An 18,481-nucleotide genomic window follows, 5' to 3' on the forward strand; every position below is an offset into this window, starting at 1 on the left:
ATTCTCTGTGCCCCCATTTGCTTTGAATTTCTCCATCACAGCCTTTGTCCCGCTGTTGTAACTGGCTCTCTACTCACCTGTATCTCTACTGGGTTGTACGGGAGAGCAGGACCCACGTGATTCTTAATCTTCCTATTCCTAACAGTGTTGGGAAAACAGAGCACGACGGATACAAGCTTGTTGAGTAAGTGATAGTGGCTGGTTCAAGGCAGGGCTTCTCAACCTTGGCACATTGGCATTTTTGGACTTGGTATTTCTTTGCCATGGGGGCTGTCCTGTGCATGGCAGGGTATTTAGCGGCATCCCTGGCTTCTACCCATCACATGCTAGTAGCGCCCTATCCAGTTTTGACAACTAAAAATGTCTCCAGGCGCTGCCTGGTGGAAAACCACTGCTTGAATGAATGAATGTTGATCTTGGAGCCACTTCACCCATCGTGAGTCTGTCAGGGACTGAGGGTTCAGTTAATCAGCTCATGCTGATGGAGCGCTCAGTATTTATGAACTGGGTGGCTGACCTCTTGTGACTCCTCAGGAGAGGGGAAAAAATTCCACTGTGTGCGTTCTAAGTGGTCTAGTCTTTCATGATCGATTACAACGTGAGGACACGAGGGGACGCTCTAACAAGCTCTACGGCGGAGAAAATGTCCACTCCTGGAAGTGGTGACGGACGGTCGCTCCTGTTAAGTGATGAGCTGGGGCTTAGGTGCTTGCTGATGTCATTGGGGTAGGACAGCAGAACCAGGATCCTGGGTTTAGAGAGGCTCTTAGCCATTAAATCTACTCAAAGACCCCTGTGTATGGGGTTTCCTCCACAGACATATAAAGACCAAGGGGAATATAATTAAAGACCCACTTATGCTCCATAAAAAATAAGCCATAAGGAGTACAAACAGGGTCTTCCCAGCTCTCACAGAAATGGCCCTGCTCTGGTGTGGCAGCAATGGACTGAGCAGCTGACACGGGGACTCGGGGCTCTCACGAAACCATCGACTGTCGACTGTCAGACTAAGGTTGTTAGAGATTGTCTAACACTTTGTCTCCACCCTAAGTCCATGGCCCTCAAAACTGGGAAACTATAACATGTCTGTGATACAACATTGTGTGTGCCCATACCTTCCATCATTTTTTAAAACTGAATTAAAGTCAGTTTACAATGTTGTGTCAGTTTCTGGTGTACAGCATACTGTTTCAGTCATACATATTCTGAAAGAAGGCTGAAGCCTCCAAACATTAAGAACCATTAGTCTAACCTCTTCATTTTAGAGATGAAGAATCTGAAGCTCAGAGGTTAAGAGGCTCCTTCAAGCTTCTACAGCTATGAGCTGGCAGAGCCAGGACCCACACTCAGATCTCTGCCTTCAGACCCAATAGGGTGGTGCTGTCATGGGGACCTGGCCTGTGGGACAGTGAGGTCTGGTTTGAGGCCACAGGGCAGGGTGGGTCCCAAGGCTTGGAGGGGTGGGAGGGTGCTTTGCCAGTAGGATTACCAGATGAAATGTAAGATGCCCAGTTAAATCTGAACTTCAGATAAAGGAACAGTTTTATAGTGTAAGTATGTCCCAAATGTCACATGGGACATAGTTATAATCAAAAACTATTTGCTGTTTATCTGGAATTCAAATTTGACTGGGCATCCTGGTTTTGGGGCGTGTTGGTTATTGTTTTCTGTTCAGTCTGACAACAGCCTAGCAGTCTTCAGCTGGGAGACAAACACTGAAGCCCCAGCCAGTGGACATAATAACTCCGTGTTTGAGACTCAGACTACCTCTGACTTCAGTGAGGGCACAGAGGCCCTGGCCTGAACAAGACAGCCCGCTGATAGGACCTGCCTGCTTCTGTCTGTGACTTCCAATGGTCTAGGGAGTCCCCAGGCACAACAGGTGCTCTGTACGCATGTGTCCTCTCAGAAGATGACATCTCACAGGTCTGTGAAGAGTAAAGATCAAATTTATTTAATACAACACCCTGCAGGGTCCCTGCGACCGTGTTGCTGGGGAGGACAAGGGAAGTGGTTTGGGTTACGTGTGCTCACTAATGCAATCCCACTGCAGAATGGCCGCAGCCCCTGGTCCACCCACTCAAGACAACATGAGAAACCTGTGAAGACCTAGGGAGACCATTTCTTCAGCAAGGAATAAATTAAAAAAAATTAGTAAGAAAAATATGCACTTCATTTTCCTATTAAAAATAATACTTGCTGGAAGTGACCATCTTCCTGTCCTTCAGCATGGTAGAGGAAACAAAAAAAGAGAATAGAAAAACAGCCTAAGAACACCTGTGCTTTGTCCAACTTCATCTTCTATTTGGTGCATTGCCCAGAATGAACCTTGTCTTCAAGTTGGCATCTCAAAGGGGTTGCTCCCAAGCCGCTCTGTTTTCCACTTGTGGCAGGCGAGGTCACAGAGGGGACAGGGTGCCACTGTCCGGTCCGTGCTGTGCACTTCCAAGGAACAAGGACTGGCCGGAACCACAGACCTCTGAAGGACCAAAGGCAAAGAGAAAAACCAGCCTCTAAGCCAGGCCGTTCCCTAGACGTAACTGACTACAACACAGGAACAGGTTTCTGTGTGTGAGGGTATCTGGAGAAGGTCTTTATATCTGTACAAGACAAAATATTCAAGTTTCAAAATATCCCAATGGCCGGTTTACTCTGAACCCCCTGCTGCTGCTCTCCACTCCCAAGGGTGCTCCGACTTGGTGGGAGGCAGGCCACGTGGGAAATTAACCAGCCCCTCAATGGTCCCTCTGTACCCAGAATGAATGTAGTTAGGATGGATTTAAGAACTGGTGGCTTGGCCTGAGGAATTGCTGCGTTCAGTGGGAGCAGGGCAAGTTCATAAATAAGTGCACAGAACTCTTGGAATACAGGCATCGTCTACTCTTCTCGGAATGCGGGTGCCTCCCAGGGAGGAGCGCTGCTCTCGCTGTCCTAAGTTCCATCGAGGGAGGCTTCCGTTCTCTGCAGTGACAAGAGACAAGATGAGCTATGGTCACACACTCCAGGATTATAGACAGGCCTGGTGGAAAGATTTGCAAAACTGCAGACCGCAGACTGTGCTTCTCAAAGGAACTGCAGAGCAGGGCTGTCATCTGCGGGTCCACCCACCCTGGGGGGCAGCTCCTGCCCACACTCATTTCCCCCTTCTCGCCACGCCTGCTCGGTAGGGCCTGCAGCCTCCACTCCCCGTATATACACTTACAGCAGGCTAGAACCTGGGCTCGTCCAGCACCCATGTGCACCCAGCACTAGGGCCCGTGGGTGCCGCATGTGCCCACAGGAGAAGACGAGTACAGTTGAGAGACCTGGCTTCTTGCTCCAGCTCTGCCTCTAACATGAGGTCTCCTTTTAAATGTCAAGAATGAAGGACGGAACTCAATTGGACAAACTTAAATGTTTTAAAATTCTATGATTCTGCCTCAGAAAGGAATGAAATTCTGATACATGTCAACATGGATAAACCTTGAAAACATTATGCTACGTGAAATAAACCAGACACAAAAGAAACGAGTGTTGTATGATTCCACCTAGATGAGGTACCCAGAACAGCCAAGTTCACGGGGACAGGAAGTAGAATGGTGGCTGCCATTCTGGGAGGAAGAGGGGATGTGGAATTAGGGTTTAAAGGGGACAGAATTTTGGTCTGGATGATAAAAAAAAGTTCTGTGGATGGATGGTGGCAATGGTTGCACAACAATGAGAATGTACTTAAGAACACTGAACTGAACATTTAAAAATAGTTAAAATGAGGGGGGCGGGTACAGCTCAGTGGAAGAGTGTATGCTTAGCATTTAGCATGCACAAGGTCCTGGGTTCAATCCCGAGTACCTCCATTAAAAAATAAATGAAAATATTAAACCTAATTACCTCCCCCTCCAAAAATTTTTTAAATGGTTAAAATGGTAAATTTCATGTTGTGTATGTTTTGCTACAATAAAAATGAAAAAAATTTAAAAAATATTCCATATGCCATCTTGTAGAGTTCTCTAACTGCTCCATGTGGTATTTGTGTCACCTATGCACCCATCAGTGACTGGACCCCCATGTGACCCGGGCACTGTTCTCTCTGTTGAGGATGCAAGAACATGTCCCCGAGAATTTTATATCCTATCGATTGTTGACAAGCAACGCTACTATGAAGTAGAAGGTGGAAGAGCTCCTAACAAACCACAGAAGGGGTTCAGAGGTGGTGAGAGGACCTGGCTGGGCTTCGGGGAAGGGACTCTGGAGCCGGCCTCCAAGCTGGGGTGGATTTTGACATATGGAGGGAGCAAGGGGGCAAGAGTGAAGCATGCCGGGAAGTACCGGAGTAGAGGGGCCCTGAGCAACCATGAGTCCAGAAGAGTCTATGACTCTGGACTCTCTGTGAGCACGGGGCGCCCTGCTGCAGGTGGAACACAGGGAGGCAGGGGCAGAAGTTGCGGGGACTGGCCAGGGTCTTAGGAGCCCCACTAGCCACGCTGTTAGTCCCTCTGAGGGTTGGCTGAGACAGAGTCCCTGTTTTGTTCTGGTCCTGCTGGGTCTGAGGAGCCTCTTGGAACAGGATACAGGTCCGTGGGGCTCCAGCTGGAAGGCCAAGGAGAGACCCAGGCAGGCAGGCTAAGAGAGCTGTGCTGGCCCCGGGGGGCTGGAGCCCTGCCAGCTCTGTCAGCTACCCTCGCTCCATTTCCTCCACTCCGCCTGGAGGGGTGACACTGGTGTCCAGCCTTCCTGCAGGCTCCAGACTAAGTCCGTCCCCAGACACCTCCGCTCTCCCTCTCCAGGGGAAGTGATTGCTGGGGGAGCTGCCACAGGACCAGCACCACAGATGGGAAGGGCTGGGCCACAGTCATCTGAGCCTTGGCATTCTGAAGCCTGTGCTTGCCTGTGTTTAAATCAGAGCCCAGCCGTCAGGCACCCAAGTACAGCCAAGAAACTGCCCCACTTCTGGCCAGAACATGGTGCGAACACTCTCAAAGGTCACTGTGCCTCTAACTCTCCTGGGAGCTTGACTTCCTGCTTCTAGAATGTGCTCCTTCTGAGCACTTCCAATAAACCAGATCTGTGCTGGGGGCTCACCTAGTCCTTGCAACAGCCAAGTGAGAGAGGGCTTTATTGCCTCCAGTTTACAGATGAGGAAACCAAGGCCCCGAGAGGTTAGGAGATCTGTCTGAAGTGACATGTCTAATAAAACAGCTGTCACGGAAAAGTCAACACGTTTAACGTGGGTCCCGCTTCCTAAGTCAAAGCTTGGCTATGGTTGAATCTGGTGTTTTAGTTAAGCAACTGCTACGTTCCTCTCATGTGACAGGGGGCATTTCAGGACCAAGGGAAGCAAATTCCCCATCCATGCTCCACACTGCTAGAGTGTTTGAGGAAAAGAACTTTAAAGCAGATAATCAATTAGCTTTTCTCCGGTCGTTTGCAGTCTGCACAGCACTTTGCACATGTGTTTCTCATTTACCCCTTAAGACCCTCCTTAATAGGCAAATATTATTTTTGTTGTTGTCATCATCGTCTCCATTTTACAGACGGGGAAGCTTAGGCTTGGCTGGAGAGCTGGAACTCACGCCCCAGCCTCTCGATCCCCACCCCAGGGCTGTTCCCACTGCAGCCCAGCTGACTGCTGGCTCCCAGGAGGCAAGGGGGACAGTGGTAACTAGGAATTGCCTTTTTTTCAGCAAGAAGTCAAGTTCTCTCCAAGATCCTGAGACCCACACAGGTCCAGATCCATCCCTTTCATTTAGGAACAGGGTGTTCTCTTTCACGTTATCTGTCTGCCTGGGCCACAAACATGATTTATAAACAAGGCAAAAATGGCAGAGGAAAAATGAAGTCAGAATGTGCCATTGAAGCAAGTCAAACAATACTAAATTAGTATTTGGCTAAGTGGCTATCTCATTGTTAAGATATTTCCTCCAATATGTTTTCAGAAGCAACGGCCATTAAACAACTGGGAATGATTGCCAGGTTTGATTTCAGGAAGGAAATCCCCTCCCATTTCCCTGCTGGGCAATTCAACTAATTTTCTCTTGACCCTCACCAGCTGATTATTAGGGAAACTATACTTGCTTCTTTTACAAACAAAATGCATTTGCTTAAAGATTCAAAATTCCTTTCCCAACGGCTGGGAACCCATGTTCCCGCCAAAAGGCTTTACTCTTTTGGGGGCAGGAGCAGCCGTGGGTGAGCTCTCAGGGGCAGACTCCTGGGCTCACAGGCCAGATACTAGGGAAAGGGAAAGTTCTGTCTGTTCTGGAGCTCGGAGCCTTTGTCCACAGAGACCATTTGGATCGAAGACAAAGTAAATAAGTCGGTCCTGCAGGTCCAGCAGACCTGCCTTGGGTGGACATGGCCATGATTATTGCAGCGGGAGAGCATCTCTTTATCTGGGTCCCACCAGGCCCTCGGAGCCAAGTTCTCACTTTCCACTCTCTCCAGGCCAAGGTGGCTGGGTCAGTGACATCACTTCTTGGAGGGAGTCTCGTGTTGTGGACTGGCCGGGAGTCTGGAGGCCTAGGTTCTGGTCTTGGCTCTGCTATTCACAAGCTGGGTGACCCTGGGCAAGCTGTTCTGCCAAATTCAGGCCTTGGTTTTCTCACCTATAAACTGGGCCCCCCGTCTTTCCAATGCAACAGTTTCTGATTTCAGAAGTCTAGGTAGGCTTAGGCTAGGGAAAGACATTTGTTTCATTCCTCTTTTCCTGAAATTGATAGCCTTCCTCCATAAAAAGAATGTCAGCGGCTTCCTGTCTGTCAAAGACATAATAAGTTTTCTGTTTTACAAGAATTCAGACTCAGGCAAAACAAAGGAAGCCAGGGGGCCCCCTACAAGGGCTACCAGCAAGCTTGCTGCAAGTTCTTCTCAGACCTTAAAGAAGCAGTTGGAGAGACAAAACTCCTTGTTTCTTAAGATGCTAGCAGCCCCGTTAGTTAACTCCTGCATTGCTGGGTAGCTCATAAAAAAGTTGGGAGTAGGAAGATGGGGAAGATGGGTCTTTGCAAAACTTGGATCTCTGTATTTCTTTTAAACAGTATCAGTTGCCTAAATCCTCTATTTCCCACTGAATGAAACCTCATAATGAGGTGTGGGAGTCCTTCCCAAGCAAGCCCTGACTCACCTTTCCCCTGTCAACTGTCACCAGCACCTTGTCTGCTCCCTCTCTGAGCTGCTACAACGGCCCCATTCCTCATGCCTCTGCCCCGGCTGATCTTTCCACCTGGATGCTGCCGTAAACGACTCATTCTTCCTGGCCCAGCCAAGGGACCCCTCCCTTGTGCAGAGACCGCTGTCCTGGCAGGATGAAGCACCTCTCTCCTCTGTTCCCATGGTCTCTGGTGTAGCTGCTATCACTTTGCTTTCCCATCAGTGAGAACACATCTGACTCCCTCATTGGGTCCAAGACCTTGAGTGTCCCCTGCAGCAGACAGCCTGGTGCGTGAGGGTGACTGGCTCTCAGACTTGAAATGACCTGTTGGATGCTTGATGTCTCCAGGCACATCCCCGAGTCTGCCTCACCTCCCAAGACTGAGCCCTGGACTCGGAGGAAATGTGGACTCGGTCACTGGGAACTAAGTGCCCTGGACTCCTCATCCTAGGGGGGAATTCCCGGGTCTCCATGCGTGCATGGAGATGTAATGACGGAAACAGCGGGAGGGAATTTCAAAATCACAAGTGGGCTAGAAAACCTGGCTGGTCAAGAGGAGCCCAGACTCCTGGTCTAGAACAGACGAGGCCAGTACAGTGGTGTAACTGGTGGGGCTGCAGTACTGGGTGAATCTGGAAAGACTTCACTGTTCAATGGACTATTTTTTTTTTAAGCAATGCATATGAAATGTGTACTTACAGAATATCTGTTTTCCACGAAATCTGCAAAACAAAAGACAACATGGAGGTGAGCAATACGAAGAGAAGAACACGAGTTAGGCTCCCCTCACCCCCAACCTCAGGGGCTAAGCACGTGGAAGAGGGAGGGAGGGGGCGGCGGTGCAGCAGACGCCAGACCCTCAAACTTACGGAGCGCACTGGCTTATGACTCCTTTGCCCACAGACTGCCTCCCTGGGCCCTATAGCTCCCTATGACAAGCACATTAAGTCCCTGGCAGCTCATTTGACATTTTAAGCAGTTTTTGAAAAAAGCTAATAGCATATGTTATTTTAGGAAAAAACCCCTGAAAACTACAGAAAAGTAGAAAGTAGGTGAAAATTATCTCTGGTTCCACTGTTGACTGAAATGTCTTCCAGTTATTTTCCATTAAGAGCAGAGTTTTTTTTTTGGGGGGGTTATAAGAACACAGTCTATGCCATTTTATAGTCTATCTTTTTCACTTCTTTTAAACATTTTCTGGTACCTTCTTAAACATAATTGTTAGTAGTTGCATAATAATCATTCAGTGGATGTGCAACTGTTTACTTAACCAGCTCCTTACTTAAAAATTTAGGTTCTTTCCAAGGTTTTGCTATTTTAAAAAATACTGCCAGCACCCTCTTTGGGAACAAAGCTACTTCCATATTTCACACAAGTTAGTCTATTCCCAGGAGTGGGGTCAGTGGAACAGAAGGCACAAACATGGCCGACGCCCTTGGTATATACGGTCCAAGCATACATCCCCTTTCTGTGGGAAGCCTCATCTTGACTATCTGGAGACCACAGCATCTTCATGGCAGAGGGCATGCTCAGACTGGTGGCCCTGCCAGACTGTGATGGTGGCAGAGGATGTCCAGAAGATGAGAGTGAGGGTGAGAAAGGCCAACGAGAACAGGAGACACTGTGTGGACGGTGAGTGACCCTCCAGTTGTATTAGTAAGAGATGGTTTTCACTACAAGAGGAAAGAGGGGTTGTGATCTGCCCCGTGGACAGGACCAGGTCCTTACTGATAGCAGAGTTTCTGAATGGGGAGTGGCTGATTCCCTAAATAGCCCATTATGGGCATGGACCTGAAGACAGAGAAGCCTGCGGAAGGCCCGAGAGGAGATGAGGGTATTGGGAGTGACTGCTGTCCTTGAAGTTGGTGGAGGGCCCTAAACCCACCACCACCACCACCACCACATACTCAGTCTTACTTGAGAGACACAATCCAAGGGCCCTCAGTTTCTACTCAGCGCCCAAGCTCAAACCCAGTCCCTCCTGAATCTCAGGGCTCAGCTGTCACAACGGGAGTCACAACCTTGTTTCTTTCTCTAGTTTAAAAATATCCTGTTTCCACCAGTCCACTTCCTCCTCAAACCCTGTCTTATCACAGCCCCATTGTGCGACTCCTCTAGAGGGACCAGGGCCAGAAGTTCCTCAGGGGCCCCCTTCTGTCCTGGCTGGGCCACAGGCAGGCGTCAAAGGCCAAATGGATGAATCAGCCCAACCAAGAAGTCCAGCCATTGTGTAAACTTCCACACATTGAGTGAGGCCTCGGGCAGCGTCCCACCCCCAACCCAAATCTGACCTGGGAGGACCCAAAGGGTCCAGTGCTTCCCACTCCTCCAAAGCCCCCAGGGCTCCAGAATCAGACACAAGAGGAAAAGGCTGCGTGTCCTAAAGTGATATGGACACAGAACAGAAAACCCGAGTACGCTGATGATTCTGATGGTGCTCTGAGTGACGCACAGCACTTGGTTTGTTTCTTTTTTGGTAATAGAATCCGGTGGGTAGCACCCTCCCACCGCCGCCCCCATGGAGTAAGTTTTACCCTCTTGCACTCTGAAGTAGGAGCCTCCACCCCAAGGGCAGGGCTGGCAGTACCTGATGGCGTGGCTGGCTCCGGTCCTTGCAGGATGGGAGGGGACGGGCCCTCAAGTGCTCTTCCTTCCCTCCCAGAGGGGACACAGCAGAGGGACCCTCTGCTCTTTGGTCCTTTCTCCACAACCACCCACTCCTTGGCTCCCTTAAGAAGCATCCTAGAAGTCTGAATTCCAGGCAAAGAGAAAGCAGAAGAGGGAGGCTGTGGTGAAGGTGGGCCCCATCTGACCCAATGGACATGGGTTAGTGTCTGGAGCAGGACTCGGTGTCTCTTCCCAGAGCCATGAGCCGTCAGGTGGGACGTGCCCAGGACCCCTCCCAGGTGGGCACAGGGCATCTAGGGAGGAACACCAGCTCTCGTCTTGGAGGAATCACAGGAGGTGAATTCCTCCAAACCTAAGTTTCTTAACACAGTCACTGTTGACATTCTGGGCTGGATAATCCTTCCTCGTGGGGGCTGTCCTGTGCCTTGCAGGATGTTTAACAGCATCCCTGGCCTCCACCCATTCGATGCAGTAGCACCCCTCCTGCCCCTCAAATTATGACAACCCAAACTGTCTCTAGACATTACCAAATGCCTCTTGCACTGAGGACAACAGCTCTAAACTCTGGAACTCTTATCCTAGACCTGAGTTCTTTCATAGGGAAGAACTTGACTGAGTTGCCAATTAATTATAATAAACCACTTTACCCTTCTGTTGTAAACAGTGTATATGTTAACAAGTTATGCTTTGGATGAACTGCAAACTGTTTTATAAAGGACTTTCAGGATAAGCTGGAGTACTATAAAACCAGTACTGAATCAGAGTGAAGATACAAAGCATCCTGGCTAGCCAAGCACACAAGCCTAAACTAGGCTGAGAAGCTGACAAGGACACTGTGAGGCACAGATAACCGTGACTTCTCGGAGGGGCTCTCTACCCAGCCACAATGTCTCCCTTTCAGCCGTGTCACTAGGTGAGGACTAGGAGAACAAGGGCAAGGAAAAGAAAATCTCAAGCCTTCCCTTCGAGTAGTCAGCACCCGTCGGAGGAGGAAGACAGCTTGCAGGGGCCGGGGGCGGGCGTTTGACTGCAGGCGGGCCTGTGACCCAGAGCACAGCCACTGGGCCTTGCAAATCCTAACCTCAGGCCAATAAGTGAAAAGGGAATGAGAACTTTAAAAAAAAAAACCTCAAATGCTAAGCTTACAGATCTAAATGGTAAGAGTGTCAGCATTTTCCCCTTTCCCTAGGAAAGCCGAAGTTTACGGAGAGGCAGAAACTCTTTCTCCACCCATCCTGGCTGTGTCCCAGAACTTGCTCTCTTGTCTCCTTAGGTCTCCCTCAATTTGGTGTCTTTCTGATCAAGTCTTTCTAGTTCTGAGAAACCCACTCCTTCCCTCCCTAACAGGCAGGGGACACATAGCAAAGAATCGTCTAACAGCCGGAAAGCAAAGAAGCTCAAAGGTCGAGAGGTTTCCTCGCCTTAGACTAAGTTAACTGCTGGGATGAGGAGATGTTAGCTCAGCTGTATGTCGACAAAATGGGCTCCAAACAGAAGAGCAGACACGCCTGACCGTGGCCAAGACCCAGCGGGAGAGACTGAATTGGAAGAGATGCCTCCCTCCTTCCGGTTTTATAGAACCTAGCTGCCACCGCAGCCCCTGTCCACTCAAGGACCACGTGCACCCCAGGAACACCAAGGTGTTCACCCTGCAGCAATCCCAGAGGCTGAGGGCATTTTATTGAGAATTAGTGAGAAAACTAATGCCTGACAGAGAAGTGAGGGGTGGGGCCAAGGCTTAGAACCTGACAAGAGCAGAGCTGAGACCAAACCCCAGGTCTCCTGCTTAGGCTATTTTCCACTAGGTCTGCAGTTTCAAGAACCGTCCAGGCTGGCCTCTGACTGACATGGATGCAGCCTCTGGGATCCAGGACTTAATTCAGATTTGAAGGGAAAACTCTGGAGTCAAGGGTGCGTAAAAGATTAGGACTGGCTCCAAGGGACCTGGGGAGTGACTCTTAGAAGTGACCGGCTCCCTGCCCCTGCAACAAACAGATCAGAGGCACAGGTCTGGGGTGACCAAGGCAAAGACAAATGAGCATTGCTTCCAAATGCCAGGACACTGGAGACTCTCAGAATGTTATGACTGAAAGGCAACTTAAGCTCATTCATTCAACCATCTAATTTGACAGATTAAAAAGCTGAACATAGTCAAATTCACAGAGACACAGAGTAAAACGGTCGTTACCAGGGGCTGGGGGGTGTGAGGAACTATCATTTAATTGGTAGGAATATCAGTCTGGAAAGATGAAAAGTTCTAGAGTTGGATCATCTGATGGTGATGCTGGTGTGAATATACTTGGTGTTACAGAAACATACGCTTAAAAATGGTTAAAAAAGCAAATGCTATGTATATTTTACCACAGTTAAAAAAAAAAAAAGCTGAGCTTAGAGCCTAAAGCTAAGATTGCAGAGACCTGCTGCCTCCCACGGCCAACAGGATCCCCGACATCCTCAGCTGGCAGCCCCCAACACCGTTGCCGGGGCCCTGGTCCTTCTCAGAGCCCCCCCTCAGGCTGCTCCTCGGAAGCAGGCCAGCTGATGCCCTTTTGCTTATCTGGAGGAGCAGTTTTCCTTTGTATTACTCAGGGGAAAAGGGGGTTGAAGAGCCAGAGCTACGCCCTGTGAGCCATTTCCCAAAATAGCCAGCCCTCAAGTGCTGCTTGTTGGAAGACAGTGGGGAACTGCGAAGTCAAGGTGGGGAAGAGTGTACAGCTGAGGAGGGAAGCCATTTTTTTATTGTGGGTCCCACCCTCCCCTCAACACACACACACACACACACACACACACACAGTCTCTCTCTCTGCTGGCCAATCTGGAGCAATCCCTCCGATTGCTGGGGAGTAAGAACAACTCTACCCCTTCAAACAAGAAGCAGAGCAGAACTCAGAGCATCTAGAAAGTGGTTCTAAAAGTATGTTCCCAGACCAACAGCAGCAGCAGCAGCACACGGGAATTTGTTAGACATGCAAATTCTCAGCCCACTCCAGACCGGTGTCAGAGGTGGTGTCAAACCACCTGTATTTTAACAAACTTGGAGAACCTTGACCTAGATTCCAGCCTATGCCTTTCATTCCACAGAGAAGGTGACTGAGGTCCCGAGAGGCTTCATGACTCGCCAGGGTCACCCAGACCATACCAGGCTGTTACTCTTGACTTCAAAAGCAGACAGAACTGAAACCTCCAATTAGGCTGATGATAAAGTGGAAACCAGTTGGCTTGGCAACACAGAGCAAACAAGAGGCTGGTAAAGAGAATCGCTCTGCAGCCAGGCACCCTGCTTCGAATCCCTGCCCCACCACCCTGGGCCTTGGGGCCAGGGCCAGCTATTTCACCCTGGGGAAACTTGCCCATCTGTAGAGCAGGACTAATAATGGAGCTTCCATCAACCCTATAATGATTTTAAGATTAAGTGAGCAGCTGACAGAAGAAACAAAAGAAAGAAAAGGGGAGCAGAATCAACCAAGGCCTGCAGCCTCCTCCCCTTGGGCAGCAGCTGAGGGGGAAATACTCAAAAGCAGGAACTCCGGGCTCCCAGGACAGGGCCCTCCTCAGCAAGGTGGGGGTGCAGGTTTTCACAGCAGTGACACAGTTTTACCTACAAGACCCAGGGCTCGCTCTGCCCTCAATCCCTGGGCAGGAGCCGGCTGCCAGGTTAGCGACAAGACTGCAGAGAGACTCAAGCCCCAGTCGACCCCCAGTGGCCCCGATAGCACAGTGGGAGTGCCCTGGCCTGGGAGCCCCGAGATGGCGCTGGTCTTGCCCTGGGCCAGGCACTGAACTCCAGGGCTCAATTTCCTCACGCGATCTTCAGCTACAATGGACTGAATGCTCACTGTTGGTAGGGGTAACACACTGACTGCGTGCTCGGGATAACTGGGGCCATCTCCCCTGATGCTATCTCATCCCTTTTTCTCACTTAATCCCACCTCCATTTAATGGTTGAAGAAATTGAGTCTTAGAGGGGTTAGGCATCTTGGTCAAAGTTACACAGCTGGTAGCACCAGGGCGGGGAGTGTGGAGGCCACGTGCACTTCACCAGCTTTCCTTCACCAAGACCAAAGGCAGCGCAGGTCATTGATCAGGAGCAGGGACTCCGGCTCCCGGGTGGGCCAGTTCTCGGGGACTAACACTAACCCTGGGCAAGTGTTTTAACTTCCCTGTGCCTCAGTATCCTCATCTGTAAAATGGGATTTGTTGTGGAGGCTGGAAAGAGATAATGTAACATAGACCACTTTTAGCACAAACAGCAAGCACTCAATAAATATGAGTGTTTGTATAACCGAAGCAACTGAAAGTGAACCACCTCAGGGACCACGAGGAAAGCAAGAGGTGCATTTTGGCCCAACCACTCAACAACTGGGACCCTAAATGACCTTTAGCTTTCTGTTTCACTAGAAGAATTTCTTTCCAAATGTGTGTTTTGCTAGCTCTGAATATATTAAGAATGCAAAATGAGGCACTGAAGCCAAAAATCCTCCAAGAAATGGTTTTCAGTCAGGGTCAAGTTCCCCAAGGGGCTGAGTTTCTGCTCCACCCATGAAAATATCACTTTAAAAAAGATTAATTAAGAAGTGATTCCTATTGCAGATAAAAAAGTAGGCTCTTCAGGTAAGACAGTGTCTCTCAAATGTTGGCAGCACCAGAAAGATGTGGGACCCAAAAAACACAAGGAATAGTCAGTATTTTGTAGTAACTATAAATGGAATCTAAACTTTAAAAATTGTGAATCACTATGTTGTACACCTGTAACTCATGTAATATTGTACATCGACTATATCTTAATTAAAAAAAAATCACTGACCACAGGTAAGAATGTAATAAAGGTAATAATGAAAAAAGTAAATTAGACCATCATATCAGAATTAGAGAAAACCATTAATTAGCACTAAAAAAAGAGAGAGATGTGGGACCTTGCTGGAGTTCAGATTCTGGAGGTTCTGACCCTGCGGGGCTGGGCTGGGCCTGAGACCACTGCCGCCCGTCTCTGGACCACCCTCAGGGCAGCTGGGCTTTACGGAAGTTGCCCAGCCCATTTTAATAATTTCCTTTCAAAGGATCCACTTAAATAGAAGGCTGTTGTACAAAGCAAGATAGCCACATAGGGACCATTTCCCCCAGAATGCTTATGTCTTTTGGGTTGCAACTTATTTTCAGAATTTAAAAGTAGTCTTTGTGTGAAAACAGACTCATAGATACAGAGAACAAACCTGATGCCAGAAGGGACGGGGGTGGAGGAGGGGTGACACAACAGGTGTAGGGGATTAGGTACAAGCCTCCAGTCACATTAAAAAAAAGTCACGGGGATATGATATATAGCATAAGGAATATGGCCAATAATATCATAATAACTTTATATGGGGACAGATAGTTACCGGACATATTGTGGTGATCATTTTATAATGTATGCAAATATCAAATCATTATGTAGTACACTGGAAAAGAACATAACATTGTATGTCAACTAGATTTTAAAAAATAAATAAAAGTAGTCTTTGTGGATTTCATTTCATGAGAATAGAATAATTACACAAAAAATGAGATTGTTGGGCACTTGCCCAGTTCCGTGTCTGCTTGGGCACTGTGCTCAGTCCTGGGGGAAGCTCTTCCTGGGGAAGCAGTGGAGATGGGAAATGAAGTGGGTTCTGGGCAGAAGTCAAAGGAAATGAGAGCAGATCCACACCCCGCCACCTAAAGTCATTGTGCTCTCAGAAAGGCTGGAGCTACTGAACATTTTCAAAGCAAAGCACTGACTTTGCCTGAGACTTTCAGGAGCCCCGGTGCACCATGGCCTGGCCCGTGTGAGGAGCAGGTGAGGCTCTGTGGCTGGTATCTGAGAACAGGCAGGGCCACACTGCTTCTCTCGGGGGTCACAAGTGCCCGGAATGCTGCTGGGCATCTTGTGAGCATACAGCGGCACCAGGACACGCTCTAGTCCAACTGGCCACTGCTGAGTGTGAATGTATGAGATTTTGTTTGCCTGGCATGCGGCCGGCAATCAACGAAATAAATAGTACCTGTAACCCGAGGCCACTTTGTAAGGGTGAGGGGGGGAGACAGAGTCAACAACTCTGGTGTAAGGTGGCATCTTTCTTGGCCTCCTTTGCTCCTTCTTTTCCCTGCCCACTCCCAAGACCCTGTGGATGATTCCAGGGAAAGTGCCCTCCCCCCAACCCCAGACTGGGGCAGTTAGGGGGTCCTCACTCACCAGGGTCAGCCTTCCGGATTTCACTGTACACCGTCTCCGTGCCCTTTGTTCCCAGACCTGGAAAGGGACCAGGCACAGGTCAACAGCTGCCTCTGGGCACCAGGTCAGCCCACTGCTGAAGCCGGAAAATATTGGAGGCTGCATCCCACTACCCCATCCCACAAGCGCCCATCTCCAGGAGCACCTGGAGTCCTTGTCATTACTAAGCCCAAGCTGTTTCCCAGCTTTAGAAGATCCTGGTCTAACCAGCGCCACTCTCAGCCTGGAAGTACAAGGCCAACAGACCGCTGTGGGAACCCTGGACCTAGGGCGCCAAAGGTAGAGGGACCCCCAGCACAGACCTGCAGCCTCTAGCTCAGTGGCCCCAGCCCTCTTTCCCTGTGTCCAGCTGCTCTGTCAGCCCCTCCCAGGAGGCTGGGCTGTGGCCTCCCTAACACCCAAAGTCTGGGTTAGAGCCTGGGCATCGTCTGGATCTCTAAGGATCAGCTGGGACTGAGACCTGCTTACAAATCTTGACAGCTGGGCTAGTTGATTTCCGATGCCAACACCTGGGCCTGACTGCTGCTTCTGATTGAATTGGTTGAGGGTGGACCCTGGCATTGGTGTTTTTTAATTGCTCCTCAGGGAATTCTAAGATGCAGGCAGGGTTGAGAACCTCTGGTCTGGGCCCTTTCTGAATAGCAGACAAGATGACTGACTTAGGGTATGGATTACACCCAGAGGAAACTCAAGGGCTTGGGAGACAAAGAGTCCCCGTGCGGCCATCTGTTTATTTTAATCTGATGTACGTTCACAGGTTGTGTATACACACAAGCACAAACACTCATAGTGCATCTACTGTACACACACACACACACACACACACACTCAGGAAACAGGATGGACCCCGCCACTTGCCTCTCACCTGCACAAAGGACCAGGAAGCCTTAGTGTAGAATGGCGCCTAATGCCGTGTGGCCAGCATTCTCCCTCTGTAGACTGAGAAACCCCAGACAGGGTGATGCTTCCCGCCGCCACGGTCAGTGCCACATGGACGTTGCAAATTCATGGACTCTACTGCACCCTGGACTCACCATGCTCCAGGGTCCCCCCTCTCTCACGTCCTGACCCGACACACACTCTGCTGCCCACACGGTCCTTCTTCTTTGCCCCATTCCTCCTCGTCCTCCAAGCCCCAGGATGAGCTTGGCTCCTGCACTCGGGGGCACACACCCTCACACACCTACCTATTTCCTCTTACATCCCATCTTCCCCTGTGCCCTGGGCACTTACGTGGGCTCCCACAGCATCTTGGGGACACTTGCCCATGACACACTGACGCCATCTGTCCCCACGACCATCTCCCCCGGCAGACCCCGAGCTCCTCCAGGCAGAGCCTGGGGTCTTGTGCTCCTCCTGATCCCAGGCCTTATTCGGCCGCCTGGAGGCACCTATAAAGGTTTTTTGGCTTGTTTTAATTAATTAATTAATTAATTAGGGTGGGGGAGGTAATTAGGTTTATTTACTCATTTATTTTTAATGGAAGTACTGGAGGATTGAACTCAGGACCTTATGCATGCTAAGCACACACTCTACCACTGAGCTATACCCTCCTCCCTGGCACCTATAAAGGTTTGTTGGGACAGTGACAACAATAGCCAATATCCCTGCAGGTGTCTCCATCTCAGAACCCTGGCCTCCAGGAAGGTCTTGGCATGATCAGCCCGATCCCTGAGGTTTCAGGTTTTAGGACTAAAACCACGGTCATTCATCCCACACTAAGTGTTGGTGGTTCCGGTATCAGGGCCAAGAGAAAGCTTGGGTGGCAATTCAGATCCTGACAGCTGAACTTGGGGCACTTGGGGTGCCAGGGTCTTGTAGAAGGCATTGTATTGACTCCCCCAGGGAATCACACAGGAGGTGCGACTCAGCAGACTGGCACCCCCTGCTGGGACACCTGCCTTTCTCTAAGAGGACAGCAGAGATGCCCACACCACTCTCCACTCTCCCTCCGCGGCACCAGATCTGGGGATGTAGAGGGAAGCCCCAGGGATCCCCATATCTGCTGGGGGATCAACCACACCCTCAGGGTACAGTCTGCTCAATATCAGGCCCGGGCAAGTCACACTGTCCTAACACCTACTGTGTGCTGGACGCCATGGAAGAGGAAAAGGTAAACAGGACCTGGTTTCAGCTTTTGAGGAGCTCCAGGCTCTGGGGTGGACGGTGTGCAAACAATGCTGTGATAAACATTCTAGGACACTGCACGCCAGGTGCACTGGGACCCTGCCAGCTCATCCTCTGACCCAGCACCAAACGGGACCTGGGGGCGGTGAGGAGGGAATGGAGTGAGGGTGCCGAGCAGCCAAGCCTGGGGGTCTAGACATCCTTGGGAACTCCCTAACCCGAGGCACATAAGGGGTGGCCAGTGGCCCTCCCCAGTCATCCTGGGGACATTCTGACATCCTCTGGCCCCGAGGAGCTGCGCTTGACTCTCTTCCACTTCACAACTCTGCGTATCAGCTAGGGCGGCAGGGTGG

General features: G+C 50.0%; 1 protein-coding gene across 1 annotated transcript in view; it reads right to left on the reverse strand.

The window, feature by feature from the left end:
• Nucleotides 1-1,931: 1,931 nt before the first annotated feature.
• PECAM1 (platelet and endothelial cell adhesion molecule 1) overlaps nucleotides 1,932-18,481 on the reverse strand; it is a 48,201-nt gene continuing 31,651 nt past the window's right edge. The window contains exons 14-16 of the mRNA XM_006199317.4: nucleotides 15,963-16,019; nucleotides 7,826-7,848; nucleotides 1,932-2,961 (exon numbers count right to left, since the gene is read on the reverse strand). Coding sequence (XP_006199379.1) covers nucleotides 2,932-2,961; nucleotides 7,826-7,848; nucleotides 15,963-16,019 — 110 coding nt within the window. The 3' untranslated portion in view covers nucleotides 1,932-2,931. The remainder of the gene's footprint in view (nucleotides 2,962-7,825; nucleotides 7,849-15,962; nucleotides 16,020-18,481) is intronic.

The sequence above is a fragment of the Vicugna pacos genome, chromosome 16 (genome assembly GCF_048564905.1).
Source record: "Vicugna pacos chromosome 16, VicPac4, whole genome shotgun sequence".
NCBI classification, from domain to species: domain Eukaryota; kingdom Metazoa; phylum Chordata; class Mammalia; order Artiodactyla; family Camelidae; genus Vicugna; species Vicugna pacos.